The sequence below is a fragment of the Oncorhynchus nerka genome, linkage group LG2, assembly GCF_034236695.1.
Source record: "Oncorhynchus nerka isolate Pitt River linkage group LG2, Oner_Uvic_2.0, whole genome shotgun sequence".
NCBI classification, from domain to species: Eukaryota; Metazoa; Chordata; class Actinopteri; order Salmoniformes; family Salmonidae; genus Oncorhynchus; species Oncorhynchus nerka.
Window position 1 is genome coordinate 82,557,066 of NC_088397.1, and position 25,871 is coordinate 82,582,936.

Below are 25,871 nucleotides of genomic sequence, written 5' to 3' on the forward strand. Positions count from 1 at the left end.
GTTCACAGTCAGAGTAGCTGCGCAGAATAGAGAATACTTTCAACAGCCTAATACAGACTATTACCCAGCAGTACGTCAACGCGATAATGGCTCACGGTAAGAATTTAATAACTGTTTGAAATGTTTTTTTTTGCAATGTTTTATTTAATGTGTTGTATCTCTGTAAATCTTCTCTCTAGTACGTGCATAGCATTATTGAACATTTGAACATAACTGTGAATTACATTTTTGAGTTTCATCAGCAGTATAACAACTAATTCATTTTTTTCAATATCAACGATAAACTTGCATCATGGTCTACAAAGTAGACAGTGGCAGATACTTTAAAATAGCTTATCATGTTATGTTATTGCTTCCTAAAATAAATACTACCTTGCAGGACTGAGCCATATGCCAGAATATGTATCTAAATATTTGAAGCATTTAGAGGATTTCAATATTACCTTAAAAGGCTGGTGAACAATTGATTTGTTTAGAAAAAAAATCTCAAAACTAAAGAGCAAAGTAAAACCTGATCCATCCCTTCACTATGGACCAGGGTTTTCCAAAATGGTCCTCGGGACACCCTGGGTGCACGTTTTGGTTTTTGACTCAGCACTACACAGACAGAGTTTGGGACACCCTGCTATGGACAAATGATGGCAAATAACTTACCGGTAGCTGGTTTCTTTTACGCCTGCTACATTAGGTTAGGTTGATGACCTTATCCAGCGGAGTCAATCACAATTTGCCTGAGGGCCACATGTGCACAATTTTTAAAATATATTTCCTCTCCATCAAAATTTACCCAAAATGGTTATTTTCCATTATTTTTGAAAAATGGTATTCTCCCTGGCTGTCTAGCTTTCATTGAGGTGATTATAAGCGAGCTGGACACAGGCAAGAAACTGTATTAATGTAGATCCATGATTCTTTCTACACAGTTTCAATTTGGTTTTAGTAATTTTAAGGTATATTGAGGGTTTTTTTATCCCTCAAAAAAGAATACAAAAATAAATATACTACTTAGCCAAAAGTATGTGGACACCTGCTCGTCGAACATTTAATTCCAAAGTCATGGGCATTCATATGGAGATGTACCCCCCCCCCCCCTTTGCTGCTATAATAACCTCCAATCTTCTGTGAAGGCTTTCCACTAGACGTTGGAACAGATCAATTGGCCCAAGCCAAACCTTTTTAACCTTTTGAGAGGGCAGAGGTGATGTCGCACCTTCTTCACAACTGTGTGTATGTGTGAACCATTTTAAGTCTTTAGTGATTTGGACACAGAGGAACTTGAAGCTCCACTGCATCCCTGTCGATGTGGATGGGGGCAATCAGTTCCTTGGTCTTACTGACGTTGAAAGAGAGGTTGTTGTTCCGGCACCACACTGCCAGGTCACGGACCTCTTCCCTATAGGCTGTCTCATTGTCGCCGGTGATCAAGCCTACCACCGTCTTGTCGTCAGCAAACTTGATGATAGTGTTTGAGTCATGCGTGGCTACGTAGTCGTGGGTGAACAGGGAGCACAAGACGAGACTAAGCACACACCCCTGTGGGGCCCCCATGTTGAGGGTCAGTGTGGCGGAGGTGATGTTGCCTACCCTCACCACCTGGGGTCGACCTTAAGGAAGTCCATGATCCAGGTGCAGAGGGAGGTGTTCAGTCCCAGGGTTCTCAGCTTGGTGAAAAGCTTAGAGGGGACAATGGTGTTGAACGCTGAGCTGTAGTCAATGAACAGCATTCTGACAACTGCACCAACCAAAACTGTCATCCAACATCTAAATGCTGGATGGGGTGAGAACATCTTTTCACATTGCCAATGCTGAAACCATAACCACTAAATGACAGCTTAACTTAACATGCTGTCTATAGGCCATTGGGGTTGATGTCTTAACAGAACCAAATGTAATTTCTATGTATATAAAGGCAGCCTTTTCTTTTTCTGGCTCATTTTTCTGGCTCACTGATGACACAAGTGTTGTCTCCCAGCTTGTCAGCTAACCATAAGCTTTAGCCTAGTCGTATGCATCTTTAATGCATCTGAGGAATGTGTTTCAGAGGGAGTTAAGTGTTGCTAAGGGAACTTTGGGCTTTTAATAGCAGACAGCAGCTGTAACTGCAACCAGAAACTGTGGCTAACTTAATTTGTCCTTGGAACGATTTTGCGAAGCCCCTATGAACCCTTTCAAACCTTTTACACCTTGCACACACACACACACACACACACACACACACACACACACACACACACACACACACACACACACACACACACACACACACACACACACACACACACACACAAACCTTGCACACACACACACACGCACACACACACACACACACACACACACACACACACACACACAAGCACGCAGACACATACAGACAACGCTGAGAAGCACGCACACACATACAGACAGAGAAAGAGATGTTTATTTTTGTTTTGTTTATTATCTATTTCACTTGCTTTGGCAATGTAAACATGTGTTTCCCATGCCAAATTGAATTGAATTGACGAATTGACATTCGTGACTAGGCTGGATAGGTTGCTGTTAATAGCTGAGAGAACGTATCTATTCTTCCTGGGATTTACTGTACCTGCTTCTGTGCATTTTTCCCTGACTAGGATCTTTCATTGCCCCAACCTTATTGGGTTTATTCTGGCCCAGTAATTCTGCTTGGCCAATAACAGGACACTTGATGTGGTGTTGTTCAAGTTTAGTAGACTGGAAGCAAAACAAGGGAGTGTAAGTCTAGAGTGATGGCATGGTGGACATGGTGACCTCATGGTAGTAGCCTGCTCAATGGAAGACACCCCCCCTACACACATAGCTCACTTTGCTCTCTGTCTGTACATTTATTTTTGCACTATTCATGTTTGTGACAGACTGTAATACATTGCTGTCTTCCCAGTGCAATAGAACAAAGAAAAACAACAATAACTACACCTTAATTACAGAAACCGTTCCGTTTAAATTCAGACTGCACATTATCTTACATCAGCTTTCATTCCGCAATGCGAGAGTGGCTAATAAAAATGCATTTTATTTGATACCAACTGTGTAGTTCAAGAATGAAACGCAGCAATAACTACACTTTACCATTACATTGATTGAACCTGCGTTGTTTGGACTGTGTTGTCGAAAACAACATTTTGGTTGTTTATCTGCTATCAATCTGCCTAATGGTCTCCAGATTCTATGTTTGTAGACCTGTTGCCTCTAGCTGTGGAAAAGCACAAGTTCCCAGATGCTTTATGACTGAGTAAAATAGGCTTATTGACAACTTAATTTCTCTTTAGGATGAAAGAGCCGGACTGGAGACTTAAGTTTGTCTCCTTTGAAAGACCACTTTTCTTCAACTACAAGGTGTAAAACACATGGTTGGTCAAATGTAGAAGATACATTATCCAGATGTTCCTACAGAAATGGATTTGTGATACATGTAGTCAGGGTTGGGTAGGTTACTTTTTAAATGTAATATGTTACAGTTACTAGTTACCTGTTAAATTATAATCAGTAATGTAACTTTTGGATTACCCAAGCTCAGTAACATAATCTGATTACTTTCATGTACTTTCCATTTACTTTTCCCTTAAGAGGCATTAGAAGAAGACAATAAAGAATCTTTTGGTGTGTCATCATAGAGGTCTCAGACTTGTGGTCAGACTCACTCAGATGGAACAAATTTAAACACCTTTTTTTCAATTCTGATTGGAATGTCATTGAGAAAACAGAACTGTGGCATAATGTATTTTTTCTCTCGCAAACATTTTTCTCTCGCAAACACATTATGAAATTAAAGTAATCCATTAAATACAAATCTAGTTTTTAAAAAGTATATGTAATCAGAGTTTTGTTGTTATAGTAACTGATTAGTTTGTTTTTTTGTAATCAGATTGCATGTAAGTGATTACATGTAATGAGGTACTCCCCAACCCTGCATGTAGTTCAAAGTAGCACTCTAACATTATTCAAGAAGTAGTACACTGGAAATAGGGTATATAAGCACCCTAGGGCAAGCAACCTTTTAAAGCTTGAACAATATTCCTTTGATTGCGTAATATGGCAATCAGAGGTAACATAAGTACATATAAGCCGTTGGATGTTAAATTCTTTCTGAAATATATGTCATTTTGTCCTATAAGAAATTGGGATAAGTGAGTGTTGACAATGCAGCTCTAAAGTGATTGGTGAAACAAGATGGTGTACTACTTCTTGAATAATGTTAGAGTGCTACTTTTAACAACAACCAGTCGTGTCTTAAAGAAGCCAGATGACTGTAAATAGGAAATCAGAGGGTGGGATCTTATTCACACACCGAGCCCTGGGGACAAGGAGGTGTACAGTATTTGCTTGCACATTCACTGTTCATTCATGTTTTCTTGTTTTCTCTCTTGTGAAATACTTCCCTTTTTTTTTAATGAATCAATGAAAGAGTTCAAGTCTGTGTCTCAATGGGTTGGTGTAGTATTTACCCACTAGTGGTACTTGAGTAAATATAGTTCCCAAGATAGTTATTTGCAAAGCAGCATTTCCTGTCTGAAGGATTCCTATGATTTGTACGGCAATACAAGTCTTTCTGTTACACAACAGGTAAGATTTTTTCTATTTCCACTCAACAACAGGAAGTGAACTCTTATGGTAAGTTTAAATAACAATTAATGTCCTTGGATTCATGCCTGCTGCCAGAGATAAGATGGCAGAAGGTCTGAAAATGTCTGGAAACAATTTGCAGCAGTCCTTTAACCATTTGTCTAAGGCCTATGTACCACAAGTTAATTCGACACCCTTAATGATTTAGCCATGCATACGTTTTATTCTATAGGCTTATTAATATGATTAAGTATACCATAGCTTATGGACATTTTCTTTCAAACTAAAACCGCTAAAGCAGTCATTTTGACAGCTCATGTATAAGAAAAATGAAAAGTCATGCCCCCCTCCGTCCTTGACACTTGGCGCTTATAATGATGTTTAGGCTTTACTGATGTTTTCATAATTTGACCGCACGCGTTGCGTCTTTGTGGTTGGGGTATTTTATTTATTTTGTTGTTATAAAAATAAACTGTTGCCGTGTTCCAACATATATGCTTTTAGTTTCATAGTTGTAATAAAGGCATTCCCCAAACAAAATTGATTGAACATATGAAATGCTGTAAGGTACTGGGTGTCGTGAGTGGGAAGTCAGGCGCAGGAAAACAGAGAGTTCAATATAGTGCTCTTTTAATGCACGCACGGTGAACCACGGCCATCCCACTAAACACTGGGTGCTCAAAACAAAATGCCCCAGACACGGGGAACGAAAACAGTCCAGCACTATACACGAACATAAACCAACACGTTCGTCTGTATCAAACACCAGGGTTACCATAATCAATCCCGCACAAAGAAACGGACGGGCCGGCTGACTAATAAAGCCCAACTAATTACAACAAACTAAAACAGGTGATACCAATAAACACATAAGGAGGGGAAGGAAAGAAATCAGCGGCAGCTAGTAGGCCGGCGACGACGACCGCCGAGCGCCACCCGAACGGGAAGGGGAGCCACCTTCGAGCGCCACCCGAACGGGAAGGGGAGCCACCTTCGAGCGCCACCCGAACGGGAAGGGGAGCCACCGCCGAGCGCCACCCGAACGGGAAGGGGAGCCACCTTCGAGTGCCACCCGAACGGGAAGGGGAGCCACCTTCGAGCGCCACCCGAACGGGAAGGGGAGCCACCTTCGAGCGCCACCCGAACGGGAAGGGGAGCCACCGCCGAGCGCCACCCGAACGGGAAGGGGAGCCACCGCCGAGCGCCACCCGAACGGGAAGGGGAGCCACCTTCGGTCGGACTCGTGACACATGTTGTGTTTTTTGTGTGTTTATATTTTTACATACAGTATATCCTATAGTAAAATAAACTCATGGAAATGCTATGGTGTTCTAATTTTAAAAAATTATATTCCAATGTTACCTACGACCTTCATAAACACAACCAAATTATTGTTTTTGCAATAGCATATATGAAATGTTCTCAATTACACTGTTAGAATGTTGGAGTCAGAATGACTGCTCGTTAGCTTGAGGCCCAGTGGTTCTAGTGTTAACAGACATTTAGAAGACACTCTTTCTGTAAAAGCACATAGTCAAAGAGCTGGACAGCTAGCATAAGAGGAATGTCATCAGTCTATCTAAAAACAGGTATAGACACAATTGTCTTAAAAGCAATGGGGGAGTTTGGTCCACCACTGAGGCACCATGAAAGAGAAGACGATCAATCAATAAAATAATATTTGTATAGCACTTTTGACGAACACATTTGTCAGAAAGTGAAGACTGGAAAGTGAAGACTGGACTGACACCCCCAAAGAGCAAACAGAGGAACTGTGGAGCAGGATTGTATTCCCTTGTAACTGGCTGGGTAGATGGTCAATCCTGAGGTAATTCTACTCACTGTTTCCTTTCTCTCTCTCATCCATCTCCCAGCACTGGACATTGCCCGATGGGACCTGGAGTGTGAGTTCAACAACACAGACCACCGCACGGAGCTCAACGGGGTGGAGCGCCTCATCGTGAGAAGGGGCCAGTCATTCACCATCAACCTGCACCTCCGCTCGGGCGTCTACCAGCCTGGTGGCAGCGCCCTCGACCTCACCGTAGAGACAGGTACTGTGTTATCCCTGGGTTGTCTAACTAATCAATTCCATGTGAAAAGCACTAGATAAATGTTGTTGAATTTTTATTAAATCCTAAAGGTTAATCTTTATTAAAACATAAGATCATTTCAGTGTTTCCCCTAGATATTTCCAAAAGCATGACACAAAGGGTCCCAAAACAAACATCTACGGCTCCTGACAACAGAAACTGAAGCCTGGGCAGTGAGTAATGGTAAACGAGGCAGGGTAGAGTGTCAGCTAGCTAACTGTTCTGTAAGAGTCAATAGTCTTCTCACTGATAATTGGAGCAGGATCAAACAGTTTCCCTATCCTCTAAACAACATTAGACCTCAACATTAGCTTTTTGTATCGCTATCTCCCTATCACTGGAGAAAATAAACAAGTTCCCTGTGCCAATAGAAACACACAATTAGGCGTTGCCGTGGTACTTTTAACATTTCCTAACAGACACGACCCAGTAAAATAATGCTTTCCATTCTCTACTCAAAATCGAAACAGAAACCCAGTTCCAAAATCTTTGCCATGAGCTCCAGTGAATACTTACTTCAATTCTTCCTTGATTGAATGAAGACAGTCTATTGGGCTGTGACCGATAAATCTCAAGTCTAAATCTTAACTTCCCTGCAAGTTTGAAAATACCTCATGCATGTGCTGCTGCATAGTGTGTAACACTATAACAACATACTCTATGCTATATTTTGCTATTGTTTTAACCCCTTAATGTCTAAGGCCTTTTTTCACTACCTGTACATTTTTGGCTTCTACAAGCATTTCTGTAATAGGAAACATCCACATGAATTCACTGGAGCTATCCAATAAGTCGATTTTGAAACTGGCTTGCTGTTTAGATTTTGACCAGAGACCCAGTCTGTAATACCTACATGTTTCAAGCAGACCACCATAGTCCCTGTGCCAAAGGACACCAATGTAACCTGTCTAAATGACTATCGCACCGTAGCACTCACATCTGTAGCCATGAAATGCTTTGAAAGCCTGATCATGGCTCACATCAACACCATCATCCCAGACACCCTGGGCCCACTCCAATTTGTATACCGCCTCAACAGATCCATAGATGACGCAATCTCTATTGCACCCCACACTGTCCTCTCCCACCTGGACAAGAGGAACACCAATGTGAGAATGCTGTTCCTCGACTACAGCTCAGTGCTCAACACCATAATGCCCTCCAAGCGCATCACTAAGCTGAACACCTCCCACTGCAACTGGAATCTGGACTTACGGACGGGCTGCCTCGAGGTGGTGAGGATAGGCAACAACACATACACCACGCTAACCCTCAACACGGGGGCCCCTCAGGGGTGTAGTGGGGCAGGTCGAGACCTTCAAGTTCCTCTGTGTCCACATCACTAAGTAATTAACATGGACCAAACACACCAACACAGGCATAAAGAAGGAACGACAATGCCTCTTCCTCCTCAGAAGGCTGAAATTTGGCATGGGCTCTCAGATCCTCAAAGTTCTACAACTGCACCATTGAGAGCATCTTGACTGGCTGCATCAATGCTTGGTATGGCAACTGCTTGGCATCCAACCACAAGGCGATACACAGGGTAGTGTGTACGGCCCATTACGTCACTGGGCTGAGCTCCCTGCCATCCAGGACCTCTATACCAGACGGTGTCAGAGGAAGGCCATGAAAATTGTCAAAGACTCCAGACACCCAAGTCATAGACTGTTGTCTCTGCTACCGAACAGCAAGCAGTACCGATGCACCAAGCCTGGAACTAACAAGACCCCGAACAGCTTTTACCCCCAAGCAATAAGACTGCAAAATAGTTACATGGAATATCTGTATTGGCATTTTTTGCACTGACTATTTTGACTCATCACAAACGCCAGTGTTTCCTACCTCCGGTTCTCCAACAGCCCAAACACACCTCATTCAACTCATTGAGGGCTTGATGACTAGTTGGCAAGTTTAATCAAGTGTGCTTGTCCAGGGTTACAACTAAAATGTGTACTGTTGGGGTGTACTGGAGGACCAGGGTTGGGAACCACTGACATACGCTGCTGCTGCGGTTTGTTAAAAATCCTGATGCCTAGGCACTTTACCCCTACCTATATGTACATGCAGTGCATTCGGAAAGTATTCAGACCCCTTCCCCTTTTCCACATTTTGTAATGTTACATCCTTTTTCTAAAATGTATTACATTGTCATTCTAAACACAATACCCCATAATGACAAAGCAAAAACAGTTGTGTTTTTTTTACATTTCAATTAGGCCAATTATATATATATATATATATATATATAAATGAAATATCACATATACATAAGTATTCAGACCATTTACTCAGTACTTTGTTGAAGCACCTTTTGGCAGCGATTACAGACTCAAATCTTCTTGGGTATGACGCTACAAGGTTGGCGCACTTGTATTTGGGGTAGGTATTATGGCAACACCTACTTGAGTGTTTCTATTGGCATTGGGAACTTGTTTATTTTCCCCAATGGTCATTGTGATCTGCGAAGTGATAAGGAGAAAGAAAAGCTAATGGTGAGGTCGAATGTTGTTTCAAGGAAAGGGACACCGTTTAAGCATGTTCAAATTTTCAGTGATAATGCTATTGACTCTTGCAGAATAGTTAGCTGACACTCTACCCTGTCTCCTTTACCATTACTCACCCTGCCCAGGCTTTGGGCTTTGGTTCTGTTGTCAGGAACCATAGATGTTGTGTTTGGGACACTTTCTGTCCCGCCATTGGAAATATCTAGGGGAAAACACTGAAATGATCAGATGTTTTAATCAAGATGAATGTGTCAGATGTAAGTAACAGTCATAAGAGGGGTGGAGTGGCCATTGTACAGACCACAGCAGTTTCTACAGTATCCACCAGTTTGAGAACAGGAAGAGGATCATTCCACAGGAAAGCATGTGTCCTGTCAAAGATAAGGCTATCACAGTGAAAGTTAAACTATTTTTTCATGGGCTGTAATATAAACTTTAATACAAAGAACAGCCAAGGAAGAAATCTAAGTTGTTTCAGCATGCTGCTGAAAGCAAAGGGGTTAAAAGGGGTGATTATTTGGCCTTATGCCCAGTCTGAACACAATGGAATTTCAGTTCAGGCAGTTTATTTTAACGGAGGTCACTTGAAGGAAGCTGAGTTTCCATCGTCTTTGATCCCTGTGGAATTGTCCACCATTTTCCAATGTTCTCGCTGAACGGTTTGGGAATAGTATGTCAATTGTACAGTCTGAATTATGAAAATGTTTCATGTGTGACCTGAAATCATCTGTGTGCTAACCATTTCTCTTCTTCATGTCCTCTACAAGGTCCCCAGCCCTCTGACCAGTATGGTACACAGGCCTCCTTTGGGCTGACAGAGCAAATCGATACCTCCCGCTGGAGCGCCGCCATCACCAGTCCCCCCGGGAACATGGTGTCCCTGTCCATCTGTTCCCCCCCGGATGCGCCCATCGGACGCTGGCGCCTGACTCTGGGTCAGGGGGGCAGGGTGGACTTTGTGCTGCTCTATAACCCCTGGTGCACCGGTAGGTAAACATTCCATACATCATTCTGTCTGTGAGTATAGTAGGGGCTATGCATAGTTGAGTGGAATGCCTTAAGAGTAATTCACAGACGCAGAGACGAGACATAGCTATGCGGAATGTGTTGACAGTTGGAAAAATTGCTTGAGCCGTGCTGAGAATTGGAAAAGTAGGAGAGCCAAAAGTCCAATATTTTAGAACATGTATGCGTACATGTTTTGGACTCTGATAGGCGCTTTAGATGTCTCTGTTACAAAGACAGCCAGCATGACCAATGGAGGGATGCAGGCTTACAGGAAGGATCCCATAGTGGGGAGAACAGGATGGCATGGATGGATGGTAGTTTTGGAGAGAATATGATGATCATGCAATGGAGAATGGGATGGATAAGTATTTTCCAGTATCTCTAAATGTTTAGCCCTATCATGTGCTGTATTTACAATACATCTTACCTTAGACATTTTGTTACCTTAGACATCAAAGTAAATAGACAGCAGATAGTCTCATTAAAGATGTACTCTCAAACTTTTGTATCATTTCAGCCAGTAGATTTGAAAGTGGTGCTCACGAGCCAAAAGTGGTCCCCATTTTTTGTGTACTAATCCATCCAATTGCTTACTACATCCACTCCGTATGATATGTAATATCCTGAAAAAACAATATGTTTTATCTTTTGGCAATTCGTATTATATGTTACAAATCCAAATGAATTTGTTGTACTGTGGTAGAAAAACAACAAAGAAAGAACGAAACAACTAACCGTAACTAACTCAAAACAATATCCCATAAAACCTGAAACAAATGGGAGGGTAGGGGGGTGATTAGTGTCGGTAGCGGCTCTGTTGCAAGTCGTAGCCCCCACTCAGCTTGCGGATCCACCATCTTTGGTGGCGGCTCTGGTGCGGGCCGAAGAACCATCTCATCCCGTGGATCGCATGAAGCTCTGGACTGGGGACCGTCGCCTGAAGCTCTGGACTGGGGACCGTCGCCTGAAGCTCTGGACTGGGGACCGTCGCCTGAAGCTCTGGACTGGGGACCGTCTCCTGAAGCTCTGGACTGGGGACCGTCGCCTGAAGCTCTGGTCTGGGGACCGTCGCCTGAAGCTCTGGACTGGGGACCGTCGCCTGAAGCTCTGGACTGGGGAAGCACACTGGAGGCCTGATGCGTGTGGCCGGCACAGGTGGCACCGGACTGGTGACACGCACCTCAGGGCGAGTGCGAGGAGCAGGCACAGGACGTACCGGACTGGGAAGGCGCACTTGAGGGAGAGTGCGAGGAGCAGGCACAGGACGTACCGGACTGGGGACACGCACTTCAGGGAGAACAATATCCCATAAAACAAAAGTGGAAAAAATTCTACTTAAATATGATCCACAATTAGAGACAACGATAGCCAGCTGCCTCTAATTGGGAATCATACCAAACACCAACATAGAAAAACTAAACTAGAACCGCACATAGAAAATAATAACTAGAAAACCCCCCAGTCACGCCCTGACCTACTATACCATAGAAAAACAAAGGCTCTCTATGGTCAGGATGTGACAGTTTCATAGAAAGTTATATTGAAAAGAAATTGTAATTTAATAAGCCCAATGCATTTTGAAATACTGTTGCCTACTGCAAGCAGATAATGAGGCACCCTTTATTCCATTCAGCCTTTTGAGACCTTGTCTTTTTCTATGGAGGACGATACTTTATCCCTGTATTATTTACGTCTCTCGTCAACAGGTGATGTGGTGTACATGGACAGTGAGGAGAAACTGAGGGAGTACATCTTGGCTCAAGATGGTATCATCTACCGAGGCGGCTGGAAATACCCCATCCCTACACCTTGGAACTATGGCCAGGTACCAACAACAGCACAGCTCTGATCGTTGTATAAACAACCAGAATTTGGCAGTGGCAGTGATAAAGGCTTGGCTTTTGAATTTGGCTTACGCTTACCCTGATAAGGGAGAAATAGCCATTCATCAAGAGATGTATGTTGAACTGCTTTCCATTGTAACTACTGTACTGTGCACTTTCAAAGGTGAGATCATGCTGCCGCATAGTACTGTATATTTAGAGATGTAGGATCTTAATTTGATCACCTTGTTGCAGGAGAACTTTCCTGCAATGCAGAACATTAAAAACATGTAGTGTATTTGAGGTTTAAAAGGCTTCTGAAGTTTATAATTTCCATTTTATTCTTATGAAAGAAACGATCAACACCTACTAAAATTTCCAATAATTATAATCCACATAATAATTCACATTTCCTGTTGCTGCAGGATTATTTTCCTTCTGTAGGAAACCGGCTCAAATTAAGATCCTACATTTGCATGAGTGGCCTGACAAGTTTGATAAAGTGAGAAGATAAATTATGGTTAAGAAGAACTTGTGATGAGTGAACTTGTCACGTCCTGACCTTAGTTCCTTTTGTATGTTTCCTCTTTAGGTTGGTCAGGGCGTGAGTTGGGGTGGGCATTCAATGTTTTTGTTCTATGTTTGGTATTTTTTGTTTGTTTGGTCTGGTATGGTTCCCAATCAGAGGCAGCTGTCAATCGTTGTCTCTGATTGAGAACCATACTTAGGTAGCCTCTTTTCCCACTTATTTTGGGTGATTATTTTCTGTGTCTGTGTTTTCCACACGGAATTGTTTTGTTTTCATTTTGTGTAGTGTTCAGTTTTAATTAAAAATATGACCAAAACTTACCACGCTGCGTATTGGTCCGATGGGGGGCACACAGGAGTGTGGCTAAATCAGGTAGGAGACCTGAGCCAACTCCCCGTGCTTACCGTGGCGAGAGGTGGACCGGGGAGGCACCGTGTTATGCTGTGAGGCGCACGGTGTCCCCAGTGCGCAGGCATAGCCCGGTGTGCTACATCGCAGCGCCTCGTATCGGCCGGGCTAGAGTGGGCATCGAGCCAGAAGAAATGAAGCCGGCTCAGCGCATCTGGTCTCCAGTGCGTCTCCTCGGCCCAGGGTATATGACACCAGCCCTATGCACGGTGTCCCCAGTTCGCCAGCACAGCCCAGTGCGGTCTGTTCCACCCCGCCGCACTTACCGGGCTACGGGGAGTATCCAGCCAGGACAGGTTGTGCTGGCTCGGTGCTCGAGACCTCCAGTGCACCTCCACGGTCCGGTCCATCCGATGCCTCCTCCATGCACAAGGCCTCCTGTGGCAGCAGGATGTCTCTCCGTCTCCTCCCACCAGGTGCTCCCGCCTGTCCAGCGCTGCCGGAGTCTCCCTGCTGTCCAGCGCTGCCGGAGTCTCCCTGCTGTCCAGCGCTGCCGGAGTCGCCCGTCAGTCAGGAGCTGCCGGAGCCGCCCGTCAGTCAGGAGATGCCGGAGTCGCCCTTCACGCCGGCGCTGCCGGAGTCTCCCGCCTGTCCAGTGCTGCCGGAATCTCCCGTCTATTCGGGGCCCGCTGTAAGGGTCGCCAGTCCGACGTCGGTGGCGAGGGTCGCCGCTCCAAAGGCGCCACTTAAGTAGGCCAAGACTATGGTGGAGTGGGGTCCACGTCCCGCGCCAGAGCCGCCACCGCGGACAGATGCCCACCCAGACCCTCCCCTATGGGGTTAGGTTTTGCGGCCGGAGTCCGCACCTTTGGGGGGGTACTGTCACGTCCTGACCTTAGTTCCTTTTGTATGTTTCTATTTCAGGTTGGTCAGGGCGTGAGTTGGGGTGGGCATTCAATGTTTTTGTTCTATGTTTGGTATTTCTATGTGTTTGGCCTGGTATGGTTCCCAATCAAAGGCAGCTGTCAATCGAACCATACTTAGGTAGCCTGTTTTCCCACTCTTGTTTGTGGGTGGTTGTTTTCTGTTTAGTGTATGTCACCTTGCAGAACTGTTTTGTTTCTTCCATTCACTTCGTTATTTTGTTTTGTGTATTCAGTTAATAAATTAACATGGACACTTACCACGCTGCGCATTGGTCCCATATTTCATACTCGTCGTCAGATGACGAAGAGATCCGTTACAGAACTGTTGACTGGTGAAATCCAATTGAGGCTATTTTCTTTCCACATCAAGATGCTTCCATTGGTTCAATCTGTGTATAATTGACAGATCATGATACTCCTACTGAGACCAAGGTTCAATTGTTGATACAGCTCATTATCTAATTGGTGTGTGTCATAGTTGCATATTGTGCACACTGTTTATGCATATGACTGGCGTTCAGCTTTACTAAACGTTTGCACATGATATTTTCAGGAGAGAATCAAAGACGAGAAGCAAACTTCTAATCCTTTGATCTTTATTCGATCTTTTTCTCACCTTTGCATGCTTAGTTCCTTTTTGAAAATAAGTAGCAGGTTGATTTGACCTTGTGTGGTTTTCTCTGTGTGATGTAGTTTGAGGATGGGATCCTGAATGCCTGTCTGAGAATCCTGGATATGAACCCGAAGTGCCTGCGTAACCCTGGGAAAGACGCTTCAGGGAGGAGAAACCCAATCTATGTGTCCAGAGTTCTCAGTGCCATGGTGAGATCACATCAATCGGTTTCGCATCCTGTCATGCACTGCATTACACACTGCAGTTCATACAGTAGAATATAATATAAAATATACACTTGAACATATAGTAGATGGCAAATAGCAAGTCTCAATATAACAACAAAGCTGAATTTGAAATGAAGAGCCTGACCATTGTTGTCCATGTCCCTCAGGTGAACTGCAATGACGACAAGGGAGTCTTGCAGGGCAGGTGGACTGATGACTATGACGGTGGGGTGAGCCCTCTGTCATGGAAGGGTAGTGTGGAGATCCTCCGGAACTGGGACACAAATGCCTGTCAGCCTGTGCGCTTTGGCCAATGCTGGGTGTTTGCAGCAGTGGCCTGCTCAGGTTAGAAATGAATGCATAGACATTAAGACTGAGTTTTTTACACACTGTATCGTTATATTATGTAAGAGACATTCTGTCCCCTTTTTGTATTGCACAAGACACCTTTAGTAACACATTCATCACTAAGATAAGGGCTCTGGGACTAAACACCTCCCTCTGCAACTGGATCCTGGACTTTCTGACGGGCCTCCCCCAGGTGGTAAGAGTAGGCAACGCTGATCCTTAACACTTGGCCCCCTCAGGTGTGTACTTAGTCCCCTCCTGTATTCCCTGTTCACCCACGACTGTGTGGCCAAACACGACTCCCAAAACCAAAGCCTGATCACCAACAACGATGAGACAGCCTATAGAGAGGAGGTCAGCGAACTGGCAGTGTGGTGCCAGGACAACAACCTCTCCCTCAGTGTGAGCAAGACAAAGAAGCTGATCGTGGCCTACAGGAAAAGGCGGGCCGAACAGGCCCCCATTAACATCGACGGGGCTGTAGTGAAGCTGGTAGAGAGTTTCAAGATCCTTGGTGTCCACATCACCAATGAACTACCATGGTCCAAACATACCAAGACAGTCGTGAAGAGGGCACAACAAAACCTTTTCCCCCTCAGGAGACTGAAAAGATTTGGCTTGGGCTCCGAGATACTCAAAAGGTTGTAAAGCTGCACCATCGAGAGCATCCTGACCGGTTGCATCACCGCCTGGTATGGCAACTGCTCGGCATCTGACCGTAAGGCGCTACAGAGGGTATTGCGAACAGCCCAGTACATCACTGGGGCCAAGCTTCCTGCCATCCAGGACCTATATAAATTAATAGGTGGTGTCTATTAATAGGCGAAAGCCCATAAAATTGTCAGAGACTTCAGTCACCCAAGTTATGGACTGTTTTCCCTGCTATCGCACGGCAAGTGGGACCGGACCGCCAAGTCTAGGACCAAAAGGCTCCTCAACAGCTTCTACCCCCAAGCCATAAGACTGTTGAACAATTCATAAAAATCGGCATTGGATCATTTCCATTGATTCCCCCCTGTACAATGGTGCTACTCGCTGTTTGTTTGTTACCTATGCATAGTCACTTTGCCCCCACCTACATGTACAGATTACCTCAACTAGCCTGTACCCCTGCACACTGACTCTGTACCGATGCCCCCTGTATATAGCATCGTTATTCTTATTGTTACTTTTTATTATTGATTTTTATTTTAGCCTACTTGGTAAATATTTTATTATTCTTGAACTGCGCTGTTGGTTAAGGGCTAAGGGCTTGTAAGTAAGCATTTCACAGTAAAGTCTACACTTCTTATATTCGGTGCATGTGGCAAATAAAGTTTGATTTGTTTTGATTCTATGAATAGGGGGGCAGGTAGCCTAGCAGTTAAGAGCCTTGGGCCAGTAACCAAAAGGTTGCTGGTTCGATCCCCAAGCCAACTAGGTGTCCCCTTGAGCAACTTTACCCAAATTGTTTCTGTACATCACTGGATGAGTGTCTGCTAAATGACCTAACTGTAAAATATTTATAATGCCATATGTTAGACCTGTAGTAGAATAGTTGATGAGTAGTATTGGCTAACTGTACATGATTGTATGTGCCCTCTCAGTTTCACGAGCCCTGGGCATTCCTTGTCGACTGGTCACCAACTACAATTCAGCCCACGACACCAACAGTAACCTGGTGATAGAGCGCTACGTGGATGAGAACGGACAACTTGTTCAGAAGTCCAGAGACATGATATGGTGAGACCTCAGGAGGACTATCAAATTGGTGGATTTCCACTCAGACAAATTCAATACAGAGCTAGCCATGTATTTGTTCATGCTTTTTGCCAACAATCTGGAAATAGTCAAGGCATTCCGGAGGTTGGGTATATGAGCAAATGTCCTTCTCTTGTAGCAGACCGTCTGGAAATGGTTAAGGGGTTACTATGGTTGTATGTCTTTGTAGGAACTACCACTGCTGGGTCGAGAACTGGATGACCAGACCTGACCTCAAACCAGGTTTTGACGGCTGGCAGGTCATGGACCCCACACCACAGGAGAAGAGTGAAGGTGAGGCCTAGATGGTATTGACAATAACCCCAACTACAATAACCTCAACTACAATAACCCCAACTACAATAACCCCAACTACAATAACCCCAACTACAATAATCTCAACTACAATAACCCCAACTACAATAATCCCAACAATTTCAGAATAGCCCATAAAATGGCATGACCCCAATTCATATGTGTATTGATTCCAGAAAAATTCCTGAATTGCTCGGATTTTACTAGAAGTGATAAGGATATGGCTTCAGATATGTCATAAAAACATGTAATTTTCAGTTCGCTCACAGATTGTCCTTCTTTCAGGGGTTTACTGCTGTGGCCCTATCCCACTGAAAGCCATCAAGGAGGGCGAGCTCACCGATAAATATGATGCCCCATTTGTGTTTGCGGAGGTCAATGCTGACGTGCACACCTTTATGAAGCGCAAAGATGGCAGCACGAAGAAGATCATCAGCTCCGTCCATGTGGGGCTGAAGATCAGCACTAAGAGTGTGGGCAGTGATAGGAGAGAGGACATCACACACCTGTACAAGTACCCTGAGGGTAGGGAGATTCACTATGACACCACTGTAACATGCCACCAGGACACACCAATGTCACATTACACCACAATATGCCACCAAGAGAGCAGATAGGAAAGTCACATATTCCTTCTTAAGTATTTGAAGTAGTCTGTTCATTATATGTACAATCAGTTAAAGTATGGAGCTTCAAAATAAGAAATATATGGTGAAGTTCACGAAACACTACTTTGGAAACAAGGTCTTATTCTTCCCTAAATGTGTCAGAATGTATCAGAGTTCATTTACAGTATATGAAAGCATGTATAACTTTTGATTTCTGTGCCCCCAGGTTCTGACGAGGAAAGGGAGGCCTTTACAAAAGCCAACCACCAGAACAAACTACTGCAGCAGCAAGACAATGCTGGCCTGCTTATCGTCATCAAGGTTTCCACGGAGATGAGAAAGGGCTGTGACTTTGACGTGTTTGCCGTGATTACAAACAACACGCCCAATGAGAAGAAGTGCCGTCTGGTGTTCGGCTCCAGAGCTGTGTCCTACAACGGTATTCTGGGAGAGAACTGTGGGTTCAAAGACCTGCTCAATGTACAGTTGGCACCTGGAGAAGGTCAGTTGGCTTTGTATAATGGAAAGTTTTGTGTATATATACACTGCCTTCGGAAAGTATTCAGACCCCTTGACTTTTTCCACATTTTGTTAGTTTACAGCCTTATTCTAAAATGGATTACATAATTTTTCCCCCTCATCAATCTACACACAATACCCCATAATGACAAAGCAAAAACTTGTTTTTAGAAATGTTGGCTAATTAAAAAACTTAAACATCACATTTACACAAGTATTCAGACCCTTTACTCAGTACTTTGCTGAAGCACCTTTGGCAGTGATTACAGCTTAGAGTCTTCTTGGGTATGACCCTACAAGCTTGGCACACCTGTATTTGGGGAGTTTCTCCCATTCTTCTCTGCAGATCCACTCAAACTCTGTCAGGTTGGATGGGGAGCATTGCTGCACAGCTATTTTCAGGTCTCTCCAGAGATGTTCGATCGGGTTCAAGTCCGGGATTTGGCTGGGCCACTCAAGGACATTCAGAGACTTGTCCCGTAGCCACTCGTGCATTGTCTTGGCTGTGTGGCTGAGTCAATCACCACCTTCCGGAGACACCTGAAACCCCACCTCTTTAAGGAATACCTAGGATAGGATAAAGTAATCCTTCTCACCCCCCTTAAAAGATCTAGATGCACTATTGTAAAGTGGCTGTTCCACTGGATGTCATAAGGTGAATGCACCAATTTGTAAGTCGCTCTGGATAAGAGCGTCTGCTAAATGACTTAAATGTAATGTAAATGTGTGCTTAGGGTTGTTGTCCTGTTGGAAAGTGAACCTTTGCCCCAGTCTGAGGTCTAAAGAGCTCTGGATTAGGTTTTCATGAAGGATATATTTATACTTTGCTCCGTTAATCTTTACTTCTATCCTGCCTAGTCTCCCAGGCCCTGCCACTGAAAAACACAGCATGATGCTGTCACCACCATGCTTCACCGTGAGGATGGTGCCAGGTTTCCTCCAGATGTGACGCTTGGCATTCAGGCCAAAGTGTTCAATCTTGGTTTTATCAGACCGGAGAATCTTGTTTCTCATGGTCTGAGAGTCTTTAGATTCATTTTGGGAAACTCCAAGCGCACTGTCATGCTCCTTTTACTCAGGAGTGGCGTCCGTCTGGCCACTCTACCATAAAGGCCTGATTGGTGGAGTGCTGCATAGATGGTTGTCCTTCTGGAAGATTTTCTCATCTCCACAGAGGAACTCTAGAACTCTAGTCAGAGTGACCATCGGGTTCTTGGTCACCTCCCTGACCAAGGCCCTTCTCCCCCAATTGCTCAGTTTGGTCAGGCGGCCAGCTCTAGGAAGAGTCTTGGTGGTTCCAAACTTCTTCCATTTAAGAATGATGCAGGCCACTGTGTTCTTGGGGACCTTCAATGCTGCAGAAATGTTTTGGTACCCTTCCCCAGATCTGTGCCACGACACAATCCTGTCTCAGAGGTCTACGAACAATTTCTTCAGCCATTCTGACATGCACTGTCAGCTGTGGGACCTCATATAGACAGGTATCTGCCTTTCCAAATCATGTCCAATCAATTGAATTTACCACAAGTGGCCACAAGTGGCCTCCAAGTTGTGGAAACATCTCAAAGACGATCAATGGAAACAATCAATGGAAACATGATGCACCTGAGCTCAATTTCGAGTCTCATAGCAAAAGGTCTGAATACTTTTGTAAATACATTTTTGTTTTTAATAACATTTGCAAAAAATTCTAAAAACCTGTTTTCGCTTCGTCATTATGGGGTATTGTGTGTAGATTGATAAGGAAATGGTTTTATTTAATCCATTTGAGAATAAGGTTGTAACGTAACAAAATGTGTAAAGTCAAGGGGTCTGAATAAAGGCACTGTATATGTGAGAGGGATATACTGTAGTTCATTTAGAGTTTAAGACCGTGTATGGAGTTCTTTTCATGTTGTTTCATGTCTAATGCTAATTCGTGAATGTGTGTCTTTGTGCATTGAAATCATACTGTCCAGTGTTCTATGTATCTGCTTATGTCAACGTGTCAACATCCTGAGGAATTGGATGGTGTCTCACTTTCTCTGCTTTATGTCTCGCTCCAGAAAAGCGGTTTGCTCTTAGGATGAACTACTCCAAGTATGCAGAGAATCTCACTGAGGACAACCTGATCCGTCTGGCGGCTCTGCTCCTAGACTACGGTACCCAAGAGGCTTACCTCGCTGTGAGGAATGTCGTACTGGTTAACCCTGAGATCAAAGTCAGGGTATGCCCACTACTCTCACTACTTTAACACTTTACAAAACACAAGAATACAGTGATTAACATGAGTAATAAGTATACTTATTGCAGCAACCTCAGTGGAGTACTCTGACTAGGGAATCAAAAATGTTCAAGCATTTGGTCCCAAGCCAAGGACGCTAACCACAGCTCCAAGAGAACTAAGTTGCTTGGAAGTACTCATGCCAGGACAGAGTTCACAATGTGAAAGAACGGTACCAGCTGGCATTGCAAGCTTGAGTGTGATTATCAGATATATCAAATTAAAATCCTACATCTGTAGCTAAAGACATCCATAGATAGTCAAGATATTTATCTCAACTTTCATAAAAAATAATCAACTGTCTTATGTCAACATGTGTCAACATCTGATAAATTGTTTGAAAGAACCGTTCCAGCTGGCATTGCAAGCTTGAGTGTGATTATCCGAGATGGAGCGTTCTCCATGTTCGCCTAGCCGATGAAATGCAATATGTCAAAGCATTAAGAGAATTTATGTTCCCTTATATATAGATCCTTGGGGAACCCAAAGAGAACCGTAAGCTGGCGGCTGAGATCACCCTGCAGAACCCTCTCCCAGTACCGCTGCAGAACTGCTGCTTCACCGTGGAGGGGTCCAATCTCACTGGAGGACAGGTCGTCACTGAGAGGTAGGAGGGAACCATGACAGGGTGATGTTTATTTCCAAACGGGACTGTTTACAGATCAAGTGCATTGACCGCTAAAAGTAACAACAGGAGTGTAAATAGGACCTATTAGTGAGGATCAAAGCAACAATTACATGTAATGTTTGTCAGGGATGTCTAAAAGGATATATATAATTCATAGACAAATAATCAATCATGTTTTAGTCACCAAGTGGTGCATGTCCATGCCTTGGTGGAGTTGGAGGTGTTCATGACAAAGGAAATGTATGTTTTGTAGCAGACTCACAATAGTGCTTACAAAAGCAGACTAAAAGTCTTACTAGTGTTAAGTGGGATACTGAATTCCCAGCCGTGTACAATTCAAACACACTTAAACTATCCAAGAGTTTTGCCAAGACCACAATTTCATGAATCTTCTCAAAAAATGTTTTGGATTTGGAAATTAACACTTTCACATCAAAGACTAGGAAGTTCGCTGGACGGAAGCTGACTGTTTTACCAGGTTGTGAATGTTTGCCTGGATTTATTCAGTATTTATAATAATAATTTGACTGTGAGAGTATCGTTTTGTCAGAGTTGGTTTTCCAAGCATTCAGATGGTATAAGGGCACAAGGCGAGACCCAGATGCAGACACGGGAGGCAGATGGCTTGAGACTTTGATATTTATTATAATCCAAAAGGGTAGGCAAGAGAATGGTCGTGGACAGGCAAAAGGTCAAAACCAGTTCAGAGTCCAGGAGGTACAGAATGGCAGACAGGCTCGTGGTCAAGGCAGCCAGAATGGTCAGGCAGGTGGGTACAGAGTCCAGAAACAGGCCAGGGTCAAAACCAGGAGGACTAGCATGGGAAAAACACACGGGTTGACTTGAACATACTGGCACAGAGAGACAGGAAACACAGGGATAAATACACCGGGGAAAATAAGCAACACCTGGAGGGGGTGGAGGCAATCACAAGGATAGGTGAAACAGATCAGGGCGTGACAGATGATTGTGATGAGCTGTGGGTTTGGTTGGCATGTGACTCCTAGATGTTTGGCTCAATGTGGTGTTAAACAATCGAGACGAGAATATGAATAGATTTGTTCATAAAAACAGTTTTGAATGAGTTTGTCAAGCTTCTAAAACATAATGAAATATCCTATACTATAATATGGTTATTTAGCACATGCTTTAATCCAAAGTGTTTTCTAGTTCAGACATATATCTATGTAGAGAACTATGGCTGATGCAATACATACACAGTCCTTGCTGGTCAGCTCAGCAAAATCATTACAATCACACTATCACACTAGGATCTAAATTTGAGCCAGTTTACTACAGAGGGAAAATAATCCTGCACCAACAGGAAATGTTAATTTTATGTGGATTATAATTCATGGATATTTTTTGTAGGGGTTGATCCATTTTTCATTAGGGAAAATCAAGTCAGAAATGACAAAATGGACATTGCAAACTTTATAAGCATTTTTAAAACTAAAATACACTACAGGTTTGCATTTCAAGGCTCAGAAACAAAAGAGTGATCAAATGAAGATCCTACTTCTGTAGCTAAAGACATCCATAGATAGTCAAGTTATTTAACTAAACTTTCATGAAAAATAATCAACTGTCTAAATATGTATGCTGGGAATGTAGTGTGATAGTGTTACAGTAAATGTAGATAGAGTAACTTCTAAATATTTACCCTTCTTAGACTTAACTCCACGGTGGAACCTGGGCAGGATGCCAAGGTCAAAATCTACTTCACGCCCACCCACTCGGGCCTAAGGAAACTGGTGGTCGACTTCGATAGCAATAAGTTGTGTCATGTCAAGGGCTACAGGAACGTCATCATCGGAAAATAGAGGACCCACCCTGAGCCTACACTCCAGAAAACCTGATGAGAAAGAAGCCTTGTTACGAAATCTTTTCAAAGCAACATATTGCTGTTCTCATAGATATATCTCACTTATCACCTATAGTTTTATGCATTTATACATTTTATAGGATGTATAAATATTTTGCATGGAAAGCTTTGAGTTGTAATACTTTCACATTTTTGCATATTGGTGTCAACAAATGTATATTGTAAATGTACAATATAGTGCTACATACCTTTTTAATAAATAAAAAAAAAAAAAAATAACATATTTCTATTTTTCGGGCTCTCTTTTTTTGTCAAGAAAATCCACAATTTGTTGGGATTAGAAATCTGTTCAAGTAAAGCTTAATAATGTAAGATTTGTGTTATGGTTATTGATACAGTAAGTGGCCTATGTTCTAAATGATGTATTGACAATGCATGCATTTTCCATTAGGGCAAATCAAGTCTGACATTTTATAGTGGAAATTAAATCTGAATTAAATCTTGAATACACTATCAATAGGAAAATTATCAGTAACAAAAGAGTGATCATTTAAGACACTACATCTGTATGAAATGGCATTTACATTTACATTTAAGTCATTTAGCAGACGCATCATGGTTACTATTTGTAAACTTAGTTTGCGGTAACTGCAATCATTAATTAACAGCTATTGGATTATACTATATACAAATACATTTAGATACCCATAAAAGGTATTTGATATGCCCCATTTATTATTTAGACAAACACAACTTTACAGAAGTTGCCAGCTCTAAGTTGCCCGCCAGCTCTAAGCCTATGAACCCTGTGTCAACAATTGTGCAAGGAGAAAAGTATTAAGCAACATGACCAAATAGGACTGATAAGTAATCTTTTGGCAAATACTTAGCAATTTCCTTGAGGACAAAACGTTCACCTCCATCTTCTTGCCAACTCTGAAATAGGAAGACAGTGTTCTGTATTAAGGAGGTAAATAGTTGGCAGTAGCTAGAGATACAAATTGGAACTTCCAAGATGCGAACGCATTGCAGCGTAAAGAGTAAAAACAAAGAGATTGCCAACACCCTTTATCTGGAAAATAGTCAAGTCTATCATGAATGGACAAGCCACAGGTACATCTTATCCAGCTTGCACATTTGGTTCCTTGGAAGTTGTGGGAACATATGTTTTTGGTTTCACATTCATTGTGGGAACGAAGCCATGTGTTTCCGAACCGGTAAAACGTAACATTTTTTAAATGTTCTGAGAACAGAAGTAAAAATGTTGCCTGTTCTGGGAATGTTTATTTGTAGGTTTCAGGGAGGTTCTGAGTTGTTTTACTCTGTTTTACTCTCGTTCCTTGAAAGTTTGCCTGGGAGGACTTATTAACACTCTGAAAATTATTTTTGAATAACTTCTTAAAACTTTCACTGAATGTTTCAATAAGACTTTTCATAGCACTGCTGACTTATTTGGGGTTAACTTTTTTGAACTCCAAGCACAATTTCCAAGATGGCGTAGCAGTCGGACGTGTGTTTTCTCTTGTCCCGTCCTGTCCCGTGTAAATATTGTTTTTCCTTGGGTTTTTTCATATATATTTTAATATCACTTTACCTCTACGGACTGAATATACTCTCCTGCAACCCGTCTCACCCAATGTGGTATGGATCTGCTATTTTTATAAGAACCCAAACCCCCATCAAAAGCTACCAGCTAGTAGTCAGTAAGCCACTGCTAGCGGTCATCAGCTACCTTTAGCCCGGACAACTCTCGCCAGTCTGCACAGCACGACTCAAACCAGAGCAAATCTGACATATTGTTCTCCATATCTCCGGATTCCTAACGCAAGCTCTGAACCTTTTTTCACCTGGATCATCACAGCTAGCTAGCTGCTATCCGAGTGGCCACTCCTGGCTAACATATCTGTCCTGATGCAAGAACCAATTAGCCTTGAGCTAGCCTTGCTAGGCCCATCTGCTCGGCCCATCTCCCGGCTAGCCGAAGAGGTCCATCCGCCAGTCCTTGGGCTACAATACCTATTTTGCCAATTGGCCTGGACCCCCGCCGACCCATCACGACTGGACTAACGATGTATTTCGCCCAAGGGGGTTTCTCAACTGGCTCCTTTGTTGCGACGTCCCCTGAATGCCCATCGGCTATCCTGCTAGCCACGGCCCGCTAGCTGTCTAGAGCACATCAGACTGTTAGCTTAAGAGGCCCATTGGACACATTCTTTGGCCACTATACCTATTTTGCCAATTGGCCTGGTTTTTCGGACGGAGCCCTGCTGATCCGTCTGCCGACGTGAAAGCACGAGGGGGCCACAACAGACTTTCTTCCGTCGCAACGTTCCTCTAAGGCCCTGATGCTAGCTTGCTAGCCCCGGCCCGCGAGCTGCCTGAAGCATTTCACTGGACTCCTATGATCACTCAGCTACACATGCCTCTCCCTAATGTCAATATGCCTTGTCCATTGCTGTTTTGGTTAGTAAGTATTGCCTTATTTCACTGTAGAGCCTCTAGGCCTTAACGCCTTAGTTAATACTTTAGTTCCACCTCCCACACATGCGGTGACATCACCTGGTATAAATTATATTTCTAGAGACAATATCTCTTTCATCGTCACTATGCACAGGTTTATCCCCACTGTATTCATATCCTACCATACCTTTGTCTGTACATTATGCTTTGAATCTATTCTACCATGCCCATAAATCTGCTCCTTTTACTCTCTGTTCTGAACGTACTAGACGACCAGTTCTTTTAGCCTTTAGCCGTACCCTTATCCTACTCCTCCTCTGTTCCTCTGGTAATGTGGAGGTTAATCCAGGCCCTGCAGTGCCCAGCTCCACTCCCATTCCACCGGCGCTCTCATTTGTTGACTTCTGTAACCGTAAGAGCCTTGGTTTCGTGCATGTTAACATTGGAAGCCTCCTCCCTAAGTGTGTTTTATTCACTGCCCTAGCACACTCTGCCAACCCGGATGTCCTA

General features: G+C 43.4%; 1 protein-coding gene across 1 annotated transcript; it reads left to right on the plus strand.

Moving 5' to 3' along the window:
• Window positions 1-6: 6 nt before the first annotated feature.
• LOC115143506 (protein-glutamine gamma-glutamyltransferase 2-like) lies at window positions 7-23,184 on the plus strand. Its single transcript, XM_029684004.2, has 13 exons — window positions 7-96; window positions 6,456-6,635; window positions 9,949-10,167; window positions 11,896-12,014; window positions 14,509-14,637; window positions 14,823-15,000; window positions 16,590-16,725; window positions 16,934-17,037; window positions 17,344-17,583; window positions 17,893-18,168; window positions 20,231-20,391; window positions 20,919-21,055; window positions 22,749-23,184. Exons 1-13 carry the CDS (start codon window positions 87-89, stop codon window positions 22,897-22,899), a joined length of 2,040 nt encoding a protein of 679 aa, XP_029539864.1. The 5' UTR covers window positions 7-86; the 3' UTR covers window positions 22,900-23,184.
• The last annotated feature ends 2,687 nt before the right edge of the window (window positions 23,185-25,871 follow it).